Here is a 16,563-nt window from a genome sequence, read left to right as displayed (position 1 = left end):
TACATAAAATGCAACCAGTCCCACTGACGCTGAGTTTTTAGAATGATGCATATGGCGGAGTATGCGCGCGCATACGGAAGGCAGCCTCGTTTCCGGGCTGGCCTAGACACCCTTACGGGTCTCGGTCACTCTTTTTTAGAGGCGTCTTTCTTGTTACCAAGGGGACGCGTACAGCGATACCAGCACTGAACCAGGGTTAATTGCTATATGTGAGTTGGGTAAGATATGTAATTTAATGCGTACATATGAATCTGCACCACTGAAAGTTTACATTGCACAAGCGTATGGACACAAACAAGTTTTTTTCCAATGGCTGTCTTCTGTTTAGGTATTACCTTACTGGCTTACTGAGAAAATTCTTTTTATCTGTTTTTATATGCTTCAACAAGTCATGAATGATAACAAGAATACGTTTTCATCAAGAAGAAACGAACAAGAAAATGAACAAACAAACAGACAGACAAAGCTCATCCCTCCCTCCAACCCACCCACCCCAACACAAATCCCTCAAGTACAGACATAAATCCAAGATTACAATACAAAAATATCACAAAAATCAAATTTATCTGCTTTGGTCTCTGTACAAGTCATGTTTCAAGCTGTAACCCTGTTGCCTTTTCAAAACAATGTTCAACATTTTGAACACAAAGGTAATAATCTGTTTTCTTTGAGACTTACCTACACTCTCAAGCACAGGATAACAAATCGAATAGCTTAGATTATGTTCTCAACAATAATGATGCTGCAAAATGAAAACAAGGGTTGACACTCAGTCCTGCTGCAGACATTGTGGGCACTAAACAAAATGCGTCCGCTGAATGTAACGACTTTCTTCTCTGCAAGTTGAAGGGGTGAGTCTGCTGCCTGAAAAGATCAGAATAAAATGGCCACATACAATTCAAAGATAGAGATTGCACATTCACTGGCAAACACTGCAGGAAAAAAAGGTCTAAGCAGCGGCCTGGCCTAACCAAAGAAAAAAAAATCATGGGAGATAATAATCAAACTAACAAAGCTTTCACTACTCTCCCCCTTGGCTAGAAATGGTGACCGCGCATTATGTGGGAGTAGAAGCCGTACTTGTTGTGGCACTTCTTGCCACACACATTGCAAACGAAGGGGTCTGTGTGACTGTGGCAGCCGATGTGAATAGAGAAGAGGACCTCATCCTCGAAGGTAATGCCACAGTGAGCACACCGAGACTCGGAACCAGAGAAGCTCTGTTGCTCGCTGTCTGTGGACAGAGTACGTGTGGTGACCCTACGAGGCGAGGAGGAGAGAAGTTCGCATTGAACACCCCGTTCGATCAGAAGCTGGTGAGACTGACGTCGACACTCTGTGCTGTGTTCTGCTGCCGCGACAGTCACTGTTGCTGCCGACTCGGCCTTCATGCCAGAAGGCCCCGAGCACTGCACAGCCACGTTGGACGTTTCCGACTTGATACTGAAAAGAAGATGCTGCCCCAAGCTGTCCCCATCATCAACACTTCCCCTCCTTCCCCCTCGCTGGCTTTGGCCTGTCGATTCTGGCTGAGTTGACACTCTGGTGCTTGCTGCCTCTGAGGACTGTGAAACTCGTGAAACATCGCTGGCAGAGGGAGCTATTTCGTTGCTCTGTTCAAAGCTGCGGGAAGGGGTGGTGTTGTAGACAGGGCGGAGATATCCACGCTGATTGCTGGTCTGAGGTTCCACATAGCGTTGGGATCTATCACGATCCACCCCGCCTCGCTCCAACATGAACCCTGGCACGCCGGACGAAGAAACGTCAGACACCCCATCACAGTCGATGGGCTCTATTTTAACCTTGACTCCCTCCCCGTGCATCAAGGTCATTGGGTGTCGGTGTCGACCAGGAGAGTGCAGAGGCTGAAATGGGGACCGACAGTGAGCCCTGAAAGAGGACTGCGCAGAGTTCTGATTGCGTAGAGGACTGGGATTGTTCAGGTCAGGCCGGTGAGGGTTGGCCGGACGAGCGGGGTACTCGCATGACGTGACAGTAGAGGTGACAGGGATGCGAGGAGTCAGCATGCTTGTACGCAGTGAACTCAGGGTGTCCGGGGGGCCCAGGTGATCATCTGACAACACCAGGCGACGCTCTGCGCCGAAACGAAATGCAGGAAAAACCGACGGTGGCGAAAACCCAGTGTTTGCACAGCCAGGCATGATGGACGACGAAGGGTCACCAGGGTCAAACTGTAACGTCCCTCTGGGCTGTGACAACCGGTAGTTGTGTAAAGCTCTGGAGCTGTTCATGTCCAGAATGTAGCCTGCATCCACACCGGCGCTGACGCGATTCAGACCAGGGTTAGCGTTGAAGGTGGACGTTCTCATGTGCATGGACGCTGAGATGAACGACGCCCCGAAGTCTTCATTGTGTGACCGACTGTAGTGCTCCCGCATCTTGCGTGGTGTGAGTGTGGAGAAGTGGCACTTGTCACAGTGTAGCATGGATGTGGGGTTGGTACGCTGGTGTGTGCGCTTGTGTCGACGGAACTGGCACTTCTCTTCTGTACTGTAGCCGCACACATGGCACTTGAGTGTCCTATGCTCTGTGGCAGATACAGAAATACATTGCTTCAGTAAAAGTCTGGCATACTAATAGCAATCTGTTAAATCAAATTAGACATAACCACAGTAATTCCTGAGAAACCACTATCCGTTTTTTTAGCCTTTTGTTTCGGTGCTGAGCGCCACCTGGTGTTGTCAGATGAGCACCTGGGCTCCCTGGACAGCCTAATGTCTACAGGTCACTGATAATCTTTTTTTTTTTTTAATATATACTTGGATTTTCAAAAGGTAAAAATCTTGAAAATTTAAATCATGTGTGAGTAGTAACTGCTAAATGTTGATCCCCGAGTAATGATTTTTGTGTGTGCGAAAAAGAAATTAATGTACACCAAATATGAAATATTTCACTGAATGTATGTGGATATTACTAGCATTTTTATGGGTGGCATTGGGGGTGGGGGGGGGGGGGGGGGGGGACACCCTGCAAATCATCTCCAGCACACATTTTCACACTTTGACCTTGAAATTTGACGAGGGTGAACCAAACTTTTTCTTCATCAAAACCTAACATTGTGTGAAATATGGGGGCTCTCGCTTGGAAAAAAATATCTACGAAAATCTCAACATTAATTTTTTTGATTGTCTCAGACCTGGGAACCCCTGTTGTGCACTTTGAGTATTCTCAAACAAACGTGGTGTATTTTCAGAAAAATGAGCGTACTCCACACAGCGTTTGCACATCCATGATTAAAACATGCCTCATGCGCGTCCGTCACACCGTTAATTAAGTTTACCTATACATTTAAAACAAATGCTTTTTATATTTAGTCAAGTTTTGACTAAATATTTTAACATCGAGGGGGAATCGAAACGAGGGTCGTGGTGTATGTGTGTGTGTATGTGTGTGTGTGTGTGTGCGTGCGTGTAGAGCGATTCAGACCAAACTACTGGACCGATCTTTATGAAATTTGACATGAGAGTTCCTGGGATTGATATCCCCATACGTTTTTTTCATTTTTTTGATAAATGTCTTTGATGACGTCATATCCGGCTTTTCGTGAAAGTTGAGGCGGCACTGTCACGCCCTCATTTTTCAACCAAATTGGTTGAAATTTTGGTCAAGTAATCTTCGACGAAGCCCGGACTTCGGTATTGCATTTCAGCTTGGTGGCTTAAAAATTAATTAATGACTTTGGTCATTAAAAATCTGAAAATTGTAAAAAAAATATTTCTTTTATAAAACGATCCAAATTTACGTTTATCTTATTCTCCATCATTTGCTGATTCCAAAAACATATAAATATGTTATATTCGGATTAAAAACAAGCTCTGAAAATTAAATATATAAAAATTATTATTAAAATTAAATTGTCGAAATCAATTTAAAAACACTTTCATCTTATTCCTTGTCGGTTCCTGATTCCAAAAACATATAGATATGATATGTTTGGATTAAAAACACGCTCAGAAAGTTAAAACGAAGAGAGGTACAGAAAAGCGTGCTATCCTTCTTAGCGCAACTACTACCCCGCTCTTCTTGTCAATTTCACTGCCTTTGCCATGAGCGGTGGACTGACGATGCTACGAGTATACGGTCTTGCTGAAAAATGGCATTGCGTTCAGTTTCATTCTGTGAGTTCGACAGCTACTTGACTAAATATTGTATTTTCGCCTTACGCGACTTGTTTCAATTTTTACTGACAAAAACTGTACCGTATTTGACGGACTACAAGCCGCGACTTAAAAAAAAATAATCGCATTGCGGCTTATAAAAAGATGCGGCTAAAACGTTACCTAAACTTGAATAGCATTCACCTAATGGAAGTCGCCGCGGATTTTCATTTTGCTCGATTAGCGATTGCCGGTACTTTATTAGCTCTCTACTCAAGACTCGGTGCTTTTCTTTTTCTTTCGCGAATCTTCGTTTGTCAACAAGTCGTCGTGACAAGCGTACAGAGAAACACCGGATGTATCAGGATCTCGCGCGCGTGAGATTTCGGTTTTTTGTGTCTCGCGATAGTTGGAGGAGCGAGAGCCGCCATGTTGTGTTTTCGTCTGCCCGAAATGTGCGCAAAAGTCGTAAATCATCCCAAAAAAGCTTATTCCGGGCGGGACTACATGTGTGTGTTGGTTACAAATTGTGTGTGTGATATTTTTTTTCAAACTTTTTCACTTTTCTTCTTTGTTTCACTTGTTTATTCTCGGAGCCGATTTTGCCAAATACCGTACTTTCGTTTGCCTGGTTGTTTTGATTGATTGACACGATCCGATTATATTTTTTTCGACGGCGGCTAATATAGTGACGTAATCATGTGCCAATATACTGGATCGGCTTCGGGATGGGCTTGTGAAGAAAAGTAGTCTAGAAATTTTTCTCGTCATATTTTTTTACCCCTGACCGTACTGATCGTATTCTCGACAATCATGCGTACAAAATATGGCAAAATCGTATGGGTTCCCAGGTCTGTTGTCTACAGAAAGCTGGCCGGACAGCTTGTTACTAAGCTTCTCCTGATTGCTCAGGTGAGTCAAAAGGGAGAATCCAATGAGCCCACCTGAGTTGTGGTTTGTTAGGTGGTTTCTCATGTGGACAAGGTGATGTGTGGAGAAGCTGCAGAAGTCACACTGGTAGCGTGGTTCGCCGTTCAGCCCGGGAGACAGCTGTGAGAAACGATCTGGTGTGGCATCATCACGGCTGCTATCGAGGTCGTCAGACGGTGGTATGAACCTGGGGTGAGGGCTTGCTGCCATATCCACCTGTTGATGCAAAGCAGTGCAAACATTTTAGGACTTTTGCTTTACATCGGAATTCTATAATCAGCCATGCTCTCACTATTTGGATCATTCTATTTTTCTGAACATTGGGTGTTAAGAAATTCCCATACACTGAGCCAGTGTAAAGGTTTATTGACCCAGGCCCTGTTTCTTTCAAAAATACAATTACACACTTATCAGAACACAGCCATACTCACTGTATGTAAATTTACACATTTAGTGAGGATCTTCCAGGACACAATCTTTCTTTTATAAGTATGAAAACTAGCTGACTGAAATTAAATATTTGAAATTGCTGTGGTATGAAATCTTTCACAGAAACATTTTACTAGTAAAATGTTTCTGTGAAAGATTTCATACTACAGTAATAACAATACTCATGTAATTTAATTTATAGCATAGGCTCAAACAATGGGTGTGACTGTGTTTGCGAATCACTTAACCCTCGAAAAGAAGCCGCAACGATCAACAGCATCATGAGATTGAAAAAGTGAGAGCAATCCCCTTCATATTACTTGTCAGTAAAGCATTACTCAGCTGACTGCAAAGTAATACCTATGACCCCAAACCTGCATCTTAATCAAAGTACAACAATATCAGTTCACCATGTTATTGTGCATGCCGAGGGCCTGTATAGTTCCCAGTGGACGAGTGACCCGAGGGCGCGGGGACGGTGTGGCATCCATCGCAGATGTTGGTGTTCTTGCTGGAGCTGAACTAGGCCTTCCGTTCACCTCCCTTTCCTCCGTGCCATTCCCAGGAGAGCTCGTGATTGGCCTGAAGGTGGTGGTGGTGGATGTCTCGTCATCTGTTGCAGTGCTGTCAGAGCAGATCCCGTTACCAGGCCGCACCATTGCCACGGAGATGGTGACTTCCGCTTGTTGGTGGGTTTGCAACGATGGTTGGGGCTCTTGGCTGGACCGTGGGTGTTCATCATGAGGTGTGTAGCTCAGGTCCATCCTCTACCTTTGACTGAGAAAAACATCAAAGTTTGTGATTAGAATTAATCTTGTTTTCTGCAAAATATCTTCTTATAAACCATAGCTGACTAAGAGATGGTGTTTAAGGTTTTTGTACAATCTACATATCTAGCTCAATTGACAAAACATACAAGGCTACTGACACCAAAGAGAAACAATCATGGTGACAGTGAATGGTGAGCTCTGATGTGCACATTTCCACAAGAAAAGGCTGTCATAGAAAGCAGACATTGCGCAAAATGCACGCCAGAAGTACTTTTTTGCTCCCTGTGATGCCTACACCGTTTGGTTTGACTAATCAGCAGCATTCTTTGAAAGGGCTAGACTCTTCCACAGCCATAGAAACCCTGACAAAGTTATTTCCTGACAACTTCTATTCAGTAATTATCTTCTCTTGGTGCAAAGCTTTGCTTGTATGACAACAGTTTCAAGAGATAACCACTCCATGAGAAGGACACCTATCAAGTGGACATGAAGTAAGGGCAAATATGATACATGTAACTTACAAGGCTGCCGTTGTTCTCATTTTGGTAGCAGACAGTCATTTTATGAAAGTTATTATCAGGTCTTGAATGACACAAACCACTATAGGTACATGATTACATCATTACCAGACAGAACTAGAGTGTGAAATCAATATGTGGCTGACAACTGATGTACCGTACACTGAAAATGTGACCCCTTGGCTTCAATCATACAATGGGTATGCATGCTTCAAATGTATGACATCTAGGTCTGGGCACACCATCCACAACCTCTTTCAGCTAGTCTTTGTGCAGTATCAGTGGTATGAACTATGATTTACCAGCAATCTGTTCAACATCCCTTCTAACTACATACAAACCCGGGAACCCCTGATTTGCACTTGGAGTTGGAGTATTCTCAAACATCTTTGGTGTATTTCAAGAAAAAATGAACGTACTCCACACATCATTTGAACATAGACGATTCAAGCATGCTGCACATGCGTCCATTGCACAGTTAATTAAGTTTACCAATACATTTAAAACAAATGCTTCTTTCAATGTTTACCGACAAAAAACTGTATTCATGTGTCAAAATACCGGATCGGCTACTGGAAATAGACATTTATCTCGTCGTATTTTTTTCCACTAATCGTACTAATCGTATTCTGGACAATCATGCGTAAAAAAATACGGCAACATCCTATGTGTTCCCAGGTACCTTCCAGTACCCAGGGTTTCATTTACTAGTGCGCCCTGCGCCATTGGCGCATTAAATCTGAAAATGTCCCATCACAATTCCCTTCAGTGCGTCAAAGCATTTGAGAAAACAATAATTTAAAGGAAATGTATTTGTTATTTCTTTCAAACTATCTCTCTTAATGCAAATATGATAAGATTAACACTAACAGCTATGGCAGGGCTTTTGAGTTCCCCAAACATGCTTCACTGATAATTTGCAGTGAAAGTGTTACTGTTAGTTTGCAAACAGTTCCATTTGCTTGGTCTTTATACAGTTGTTACAATTGATAATGATTAATGAATTATACAAATGTTTAATTTCCTAGGCACCTCTGTATCACTATCAGTGTATGCAATAATCATCAAACATGAATAACATAAAATTAGTTACAAAGCGCACCTGTTTGGGGGAAACATCCCCAACACTTAGGAAAACAAATAGAAAGAATTAAAACCATTAATTTAAATCATTGACTATTAGTAGTCAAATATACAAACCCAGGTTGCCTCCGCCCGTATTATAAACATATATCTGAACTATCAAGCAGTCAAACAAAAAAGAGTTTCATTTAAGTGGCTGTTTTCAACAATGTGACCAAGGAAACCGGAAAGAAAAAATGAAAAGAATGTAACAAAAGACTTACTATAACTTCCGTATGAGTATAACTTACACAAGTTACAGATCTCTATGTGTCTGAACTCTGTTACTGTCAGTGTCAAATTCAAAAGCATAAAAAGCAGAAGAACAATACATCAAATGTTAGCTGCCTATAATCAGGTCAAATCTTGACAATGCATTTGCAGACACAAGGGCGACAACTAAACACGAGGCAGATGAGCTACTTTTTGCACTTGTAAGTTGTATTTTCGCCATGTGCAGTAGATTGGACTTTTGCACGTCTTTACAGTCGTTTTACTCAAATTACTGCTCAGAAAAAGAATTTCCGAATTTCCAATAATAGCCAAGATACACAAGACTCATCTTCCCCAATAGTATGATGATAACATAGGTAACACAGATCTGTGCAAAGATATATATTTTCTGCATCGAAAAAAAAACCTCAATAAAAAAAAAAAAATGGGCCAGATTTCAATTCGAGTATGAGCAAAGATCTCATACTTTTATCCAATTAAAACCTAAAATCAATTTTTAAATGATGTTTACTTACATTCTGGTTTTAGTGTTAAACACGAGATTGACGGTATTTCGTTGTAATTCGAAGAATTTTGATGCAATTGAAATGCGAATGAAGGCATGACGCCATTTTGCATCAAAATCAATACATTACAACCTTACGAGTAAGAAGAGTGACAAGGGGAGGCTACTACGTACAACACTGCACTACATGTCGACAAAAAAAACCAGAAACTTGCTGTTCGTCAAGCTTTATAAACTTTTATCTTTGTAAATACCTCGCATCCTCCAGAAAGCGCACTCTCATTTCGCTTTAGCAAGATAGTAATCCCACTTATTGAATTTTCAACGAAATGTTCAGCTGGAACCTGGCGATGCGAGCCGTATACGGACTTGACTCATTGATGATCGGCCGTTTAGGAATTTTGTTTTCCTTCTTCTTCACTTGAAATGCCGCTGTGGACTACTTACTGCCACATTTTTAAAATATATTTTGTAACTAGTCTCGCCCAGCACGCATATTTAGACATATTATACGCTAGACTATATCCATCACTGATTCCATTTTATTGTGGTCTGGGTGGCCGAGTGGTAGGCTAACGCACTGATTTGCGCTCGGAAGCGAGAGGTTGCGAGTTCGACCCTGGGTCAGGGCGTTAGCAATTTTCTCCCCCCTTTCCTAACTTTGGTGGTGGGTTCAAGTGCTAGTCTTTCGGATGAGACGAAAAATCGAGGTCCCTTCGTGTACACTACATTGGCCCGGGTGTGCACGTTAAAGATCCCACGATTTTCAGTGTCCCACGATTGACAAAAGGGTCTTTCCTGGCAAAATTGTATAGGCATAGATAAAAATGTCCACCAAAATACCCGTGTGACTTGGAATAATAGGCCGTGAAAAGTAGGATATGCGCCGAAATGGCTGCGATCTGCTGGCCGATGTGAATGCGTGATGTATTGTGTAAAAAATTCCATGAGACTCACACGGCATAAATAAATCCCTGCGCCTTGAATATGTGCACGATATAAATTGCATTAAAAAAATTAAAAAAAAATCCCTGCGCTTAGAACTGTATACCCACCGCGGAATACGCGCGATATAAGCCTCATATTGATTGATTGATTGAGAACTTATATAGTAGGAACACTAGCCTGTAATGCGCATAATTATTAACCCAGATAAAAGTTAACGTTAGAAAATAGAACGTCATTTTTCTTGAGAGTAACCGTAAACGTGTTTATTTGGTGTGTGTGTGTGTGTGTGTGTGTGTGTGTGTGTGTGTGTGCATTCATTGATATATTTGGGAAGCTCTATATTGTGAGTATGTAAATGCCAGGAAAAACTACAATCATTGCAAGAGGAAATGCTTTATTTTATGAACCAGATGCAGTCTAATCAGTCTAAGGAGGGCTCTTCAGAAACGATGTTTTACTTTTCTATCTCTTGGTTATTATTTGTCTCTTCCTTAACTTCTATTCAACTAGCATCTTTGTTACATTTTCGATCAGTCTGGTTTGTTAATCTATATTGTTTCTATGCCATGTTAGCTCCATCGTGTGAGTGCCGTTGCGGTGTTGGGTCAGCCGTTTGACTGTGGCCGGCCTGACCGTCGTTCTCGTTCACCTCGACTGAGGGCAAGGTGACACTAGGTATGTATTCTTTGTGTGACCGAGTGCACGGCAAAGCGGCACAACAGTCAACAGTCAACTTTTGAGACAAAGGCTACTTAACTTGACTGACAGGGTTGACCGGCTAATTTAGAATCTCGCGGCTAAGTTAATAGCGCTATAACAACGGCCATGGGTACGCTAAGGCCGGTTCTTGAGACAGCAGCAGCCAGACCCCATCACAAACAGAACTGTAGGCTACAATTGACAGGTGTCTGGCCGACGTAAAAGAAACGTCGAGCTACTATAAATAGCTCGCGCTCTGCCCCGGCAGACAACTGACTCTGCAGAATCTGCTGTGAAGGGTTACGCAGTAGCTTCCCTGTCACATTTGCACTCATTTATATTACATACTGAAGAGACTGCTTATAGACCATTGTTTTAGTCGGGTTCATCACTTACAATCGCCAAATGGAGGTATTTGCCAAGGACGTACCAAAGAGAATGGGATACAAACCTTAATTTTGTTTCGAACTCTTTGTTTGCATTGAATTTATTCTGTCCACATTTTGAAAAGGCTGGTTAATTGAGTCATGTACGTGAATGTAACGGTGTGTGTGTGTGTGTGTGTGTGTGTGTGTGTGTGTGTGTGTGTGTGTGTGTGTCATGTCTGTCTGTTTGTCTGTGTGTGGGTATTATGATGAAAGGCTGCGAAACGGCTGCATCGATTGAGAATGGAAGTACGGAGTATCTTTGTTGCCATTAATCAGTCAAGTCGTGTCATGGGGTACCTTTGGAAAACCAAACTTGAAAGGGGTCCTTAAGAACGGCGGATAAAGATCTTGTATTGTCACTGGACAGCACTTTGCTTGTGATCCTTGGGTCACGGATTCCAATCCGGGCCGGAACGGACACGGGTCAACAGTATGTGCAGACTCAAGGACGATATTCATTTCACACGTACCTCCATGTCACCACAGTGGCACGTAAAAGTCCTCGGTCATTCTGCCATAATAAGTGCAGGTGGCTGATTACACATAAGCACTCACACACCTGGGTAGTGCGACTCTGTTGTTGCTGCTAGCTTTCCACATGGACTGAGGAAGCGACTCTTATTTCCCAGAAATAGGATAAATTAAAAGAGGACATGCTGTCGTGGAAATGACATGAAATGAATGCGTTTTCCGTCAACAGCTGCGACGCTATGCTGTTGCTTGCCTTCCAATGGGAGTGGCTGCCGGAGGTGATGCGTAACTTCGGGCTGGTGGTGCTGTTCGCCTGGATCGGTGTTCAGGTCGTGTCGGAGATCCTCCTCGAGTTCTGGCTTCACTTCTGTAACCGTCAGTACTCTCACTCACCCATTTTCTTGGTGCTTGCTTTGTTGTGTAGCTGTTAATAATTTCGCCCTGTTTTCATGTAGTGTTGTCCTTAATTCTTCATTTTTGTTTTTGGTTTGTTTGTTTTTGGTTTGTTTGATCTTCCTAAGATAAGCATGCTCGCGCGCTTGAGTGTGTGTGTGTGTGTGTGTGTGTGTGTGTGTGTGTGTGTGTGTGTGTGTGTGTGTGTGTTATTCAGTGTGTGTATGTGTGTTGTGTGTGCGTGCGCGCGTGCGTTGTGTGTGAGTGTGTGTGATTTCTCTCTGTTCAGTGTCAGTGTCAGTGTGTGCGTGAGTGTCTGTGCGTGGGTGATTGCGTACCTAGATGCGTGCATGCGTTTGTATATATATGTGTGCTTGCCTGTTTGTTTTTATCAAGTTTACATGGGCGTTTTTGTTTATTTGTTTGCTTAACGCCCAGCCGACCACGAAGGGCCATATCAGGGCGGTGCTGCTTTGACATATAATGTGCGCCACACACAAGACAGAAGTCGCAGCACAGGCTTCATGTCTCACCCAGTCACATTATTCTGACACCGGACCAACCAGTCCTAGCACTAACCCCATAATGCCAGACGCCAGGCGGAGCAGCCACTAGATTGCCAATTTTAAAGTCTTATGTATGACCCGGCCGGGGTTCGAACCCACGACCCGTCCCGATCACGGGGGTCCGCCTTACCACTAGGCCAACCGTGCCGGTCATGGGCGTTTAATAAGTCTGTATTACCTACACTAGGCTACAGGTGTATACATGCACTGGTATGTGCAGGTAAACGCATGGCCGCGGACATCAACCTAAACAGTATAGAGACCAGCGAGAAGCAGCTGGAGGCACGCCCAGACCCCAGCTGAACATCCCCATCTTTCTTTACTTCCTCATCACCGTGGCTGCCGGTGCTACTGGGCTGTGTACGATGCTTCTCTTCTGATACACTCGATGTAAGCCTACATAACTTGAACCTATAGCAGCTGTGCAACACAAAGCGCAGCGGGAAGCAGCTATAGAATCTTATAGACCTAATCCGTATCCCCACAGACCTAATCCGTATCCCCATCTTTCTCTGCTTGTTCACTTCAATACAACCACTACTTGGCTGTTTATGCAGTTGCTCTTCCAATAGACCCTATCGGTATTCCAAGCTCTCGTAATCTCTCGCAAACTTCAGAGCATAGCAAAGCATGCGGTACAGCGATCTCGTGCGAGCTGCACAAGCCAAGGTTCGAAGTTCTCGCGATGTTCAAAGCATAACAAAGAGCCGTGTCTCGCGAGAGCTGCTCAGATACCGAAAAGGTCTATACGGCACTAGATGCAGCATCTGGTTCTTCCTCATTGACCTCTCCACAGCTGATGACACCAGCCTCCTCGATCAAGTCCTGCACCTACCCCCCGCAGGGTTTTCAAGTTCAGGGTGGAGTGGAGTTTGGTCTGCATGTTGCTTTTGATCGCAAGATAGTGCCAGTTGCACCACTCAGTTCTAACCATCAAACGAAGCATCCACAACCTGGATGTCCCGCTCGACCAGGGGCCGGTTTCATTGGCCAGCAACGGCGGGGATGTAGCTCAGTCGGTAGCGCGCTGGATTTGTATCCAGTTGGCCGCTGTCAGCGTGAGTTCGTCCCCACGTTCGGCGAGAGATTTATTTCTCAGAGTCAACTTTGTGTGCAGACTCTCCTCGGTGTCCGAACAACCCCGTGTGTACACGCAAGCACAAGACCAAGTGCGCACGCAAAAGACCATGTAATCCATGTCAGAGTTCGGTGGGTTATAGAAACACGAAAATACCCAGCATGCTTCCTCCGAAAGCGGCGTATGGCTGCCTAAATGGCGGGGTAAAAACGGTCATACACGTAAAAGCCGTGGGAGTTTCAGCCCATGAACGAACAAACAAACAATTGGCCAGCAACACAGTCGGTCTACTATAGTTGAACCAGTGAATGCAGTAACCTGGTTTTTATATTTAGTCAAGTTTTGACTAAATATTTTAACATCGAGGGGGAATCGAAACGAGGGTCGTGGTGTATGTGCGTGTGTCTGTGTGTGTGTCTGTGTGTGTGTCTGTGTGTGTGTGTAGAGCGATTCAGACTAAACTACTGGACCGATCTTTATGAAATTTGACATGAGAGTTCCTGGGTATGAAATCCCCGAACGTTTTTTTCATTTTTTTGATAAATGTCTTTGATGACGTCATATCCGGCTTTTCGTGAAAGTTGAGGCGGCACTGTCACGCCCTCATTTTTCAACCAAATTGGTTGAAATTTTGGTCAAGTACTCTTCGACGAAGCCCGGGGTTCGGTATTGCATTTCAGCTTGGTGGCTTAAAAATTAATTAATGACTTTGGTCATTAAAAATCTGAAAATTGTAAAAAAAATTAAAAATTTATAAAACGATCCAAATTTACGTTTATCTTATTCTCCATCATTTGCTGATTCAAAAAACATATAAATATGTTATATTCGGATTAAAAACAAGCTCTGAAAATTAAATATATAAAAATTATTATCAAAATTTTTTTTTCGAAATCAATTTAAAAACACTTTCATCTTATTCCTTGTCGGTTCCTGATTCCAAAAATATATAGATATGATATGTTTAGATTAAAAACACGCTCAGAAAGTTAAAACGAAGAGAGGTACAGAAAAGCGTGCTATGCAGCATAGCGTAACCACTACCCCGCTCTTCTTGTCAATTTCACTGCCTATGCCGTGAGCGGTGGACCACGAGTATACGGTCTTGCTGCGTTGCATTGCGTTCAGTTTCATTCTGTGAGTTCGACAGCTACTTGACTAAATGTTGTATTTTCGCGCGCGTGTGTGTGTCTGTCTGTCTGTCTGTGTGTGTGTGTAGAGCGATTCAGACTAAACTACTGGACCGATCTTTATGAAATTTGACATGAGAGTTCCTGGGTATGAAATCCCCGAACGTGTTTTTCATTTTTTTGATAAATGTCTTTGATGACGTCATATCCGGCTTTTCGTGAAAGTTGAGGCGGCACTGTCACGCCCTCATTTTTCAACCAAATTGGTTGAAATTTTGGTCAAGTAATCTTCGACGAAGCCCGGACTTCGGTATTGCATTTCAGCTTGGTGGCTTAAAAATTAATTAATGACTTTGGTCATTAAAAATCTGAAAATTGTAAAAAAAAATAAAAATTTATAAAACGATCCAAATTTACGTTTATCTTATTCTCCATCATTTGCTGATTCCAAAAACATATAAATATGTTATATTCGGATTAAAAACAAGCTCTGAAAATTAAATATATAAAAATTATTATCTAAATGTTTTTTTCGAAATCAATTTAAAAACACTTTCATCTTATTCCTTGTCGGTTCCTGATTCCAAAAATATATAGATATGATATGTTTGGATTAAAAACACGCCCAGAAAGTTAAAACGAAGAGAGGTACAGAAAAGCGTGCTATCCTTCTCAGCGCAACGAATACCCCGCTCTTCTTGTCAATTCCACGGGCACTGCCTTTGCCACGGGCGGTGGAGTGACGATGCTACGAGTATACGGTCTTGCTGCGTTGCGTTGCGTTCAGTTTCATTCTGTGAGTTCGACAGCTACTTGACTAAATATTGTATTTTCGCCTTACGCGACTTGTTTGTTTTTGGTTTTTTCGTCCTTACACCTGTTCCTTGTCCCGTTGTGCTCTCACTGTCATGAAGTGGATTGTAGTGTGAAATAAAGGATCTTTTCTGAAAACGTGTTCTGCCCTATCTTTTTACACTGACTTCAAACTTCACACCAACACACTCCAAACACAGAATTTTGGGAGGATACAGACTTATTATTTCCTCACCAAAATATAACACAATTCTTCACTTCAAATACATCAATACGAATCAACTTCTTGAACACACAGTTCACACAACATATAGCATTCACTCAATGCATGTAAATACATATTATAAAGATACTTTCTCAAGGATAGATTAACGCACAAGATAAAGTGCTGACAGACACTCACGAGTTCGTATCACGGCTCACTGCATGTCGCCATTTACACATCACTTGTGTCGCTGAATCACGCACTGGGCGAAAAGTCACGTTTTGGCACTATAACGTGGCATATAACATGAAACATGAAGTTAATCAACTGAATTTTGTGGCATTATACCTGTGCGATTCACATCAAGTTAGAAAAACTGCCGTAACGCAATAAAATCCCTGGGATTTTAGCGCGGTGCAAAACACAGTAAAACATCGAGTTTTGGTGTCTGCGTTTTGGACGTTTTCGCTACATTAACGCACGGCGATTCACGTCGTGTTAAACGCGTTTCAGCAGTGCGCAAAACACCACGAAACCTGTGGAGTTACGATAAGTTTTTCTGGTTTCTAAAACTTGATGTTAGAGTGTTGTTTTGATGGATTATTCTGCGTTTTCATCAGCCTGGTGCCGAACCTGCAGAATCAGACGATTATCGGCTCCCTCTCTCTGCATTTTTCATTTAAGCAATGTATTGTATGTAAATTGATAATATGTTCTTACTTTCATTTCTATTATAATCATGTAGCAGTAGTTTGTTTTCTTTACTTGCTTATTCTTTAGCAATTTTAGACTAGTCCCTCTTTAGGGCGAGGGCCAGATGTAAAAAAAGCAGATCACTGCTTACTCTATTACCCTCGTAAAATAAAGAATTGTTCTTGTTCTTGTTCTTGTTCTTGTTCTCTAGTTTCTCTCTCAGCACGGTCACACACACACACACACACTGTGACACACACACACACACACACACACACACACACACACTGCACATACATCATACACACACACACCGTCACACACATTCACACTGTCACTGCACACGGCACACACACATGCACACACACATGCACACACATACACACACACACACACACACACACTGTGACTGACACTGACTGACCGTCACACACACACACACACACACACGGGCACACAGTGACACACATACACACCCCTTGAACTGACACACACACACGCACACACAACTGA

At 42.8% G+C, this 16,563-nt stretch overlaps 1 protein-coding gene across 1 annotated transcript; it reads right to left on the bottom strand.

The window, feature by feature from the left end:
• Window positions 1-509: 509 nt before the first annotated feature.
• On the bottom strand, window positions 510-8,744 carry LOC138983337 (ikaros family zinc finger protein-like). The gene is made up of 4 exons (XM_070356741.1): window positions 8,637-8,744; window positions 5,888-6,254; window positions 5,063-5,264; window positions 510-2,548 (listed from the first exon to the last, which is right to left on the bottom strand). Exons 2-4 carry the CDS (start codon window positions 6,239-6,241, stop codon window positions 1,038-1,040), a joined length of 2,067 nt encoding a protein of 688 aa, XP_070212842.1. The 5' UTR covers window positions 6,242-6,254; window positions 8,637-8,744; the 3' UTR covers window positions 510-1,037.
• Between the last annotated feature and the right edge of the window lie 7,819 nt (window positions 8,745-16,563).

This window comes from Littorina saxatilis, linkage group LG12 (genome assembly GCF_037325665.1).
Source record: "Littorina saxatilis isolate snail1 linkage group LG12, US_GU_Lsax_2.0, whole genome shotgun sequence".
Lineage (NCBI taxonomy): Eukaryota > Metazoa > Mollusca > Gastropoda > Littorinimorpha > Littorinidae > Littorina > Littorina saxatilis.
The sequence above is the reverse complement of the archived record's forward strand: the minus strand, read 5'-3'. Positions and strand labels throughout refer to the sequence as shown.

Coding starts and splice junctions, on each gene's coding strand:
- LOC138983337 (XM_070356741.1), bottom strand. CDS start 6,241: ATGGACCTGAGCTACACACCTCATGATGAACACCCACGGTCCAGCCAA. Junction 5,265..5,887: donor TCGGCATGCACAATAACATG/GTGAACTGATAT, acceptor TTGCATCAACAG/GTGGATATGGCAGCAAGCCC. Junction 2,549..5,062: donor CCTAACAAACCACAACTCAG/GTGGGCTCATTG, acceptor TATCTGCCACAG/AGCATAGGACACTCAAGTGC.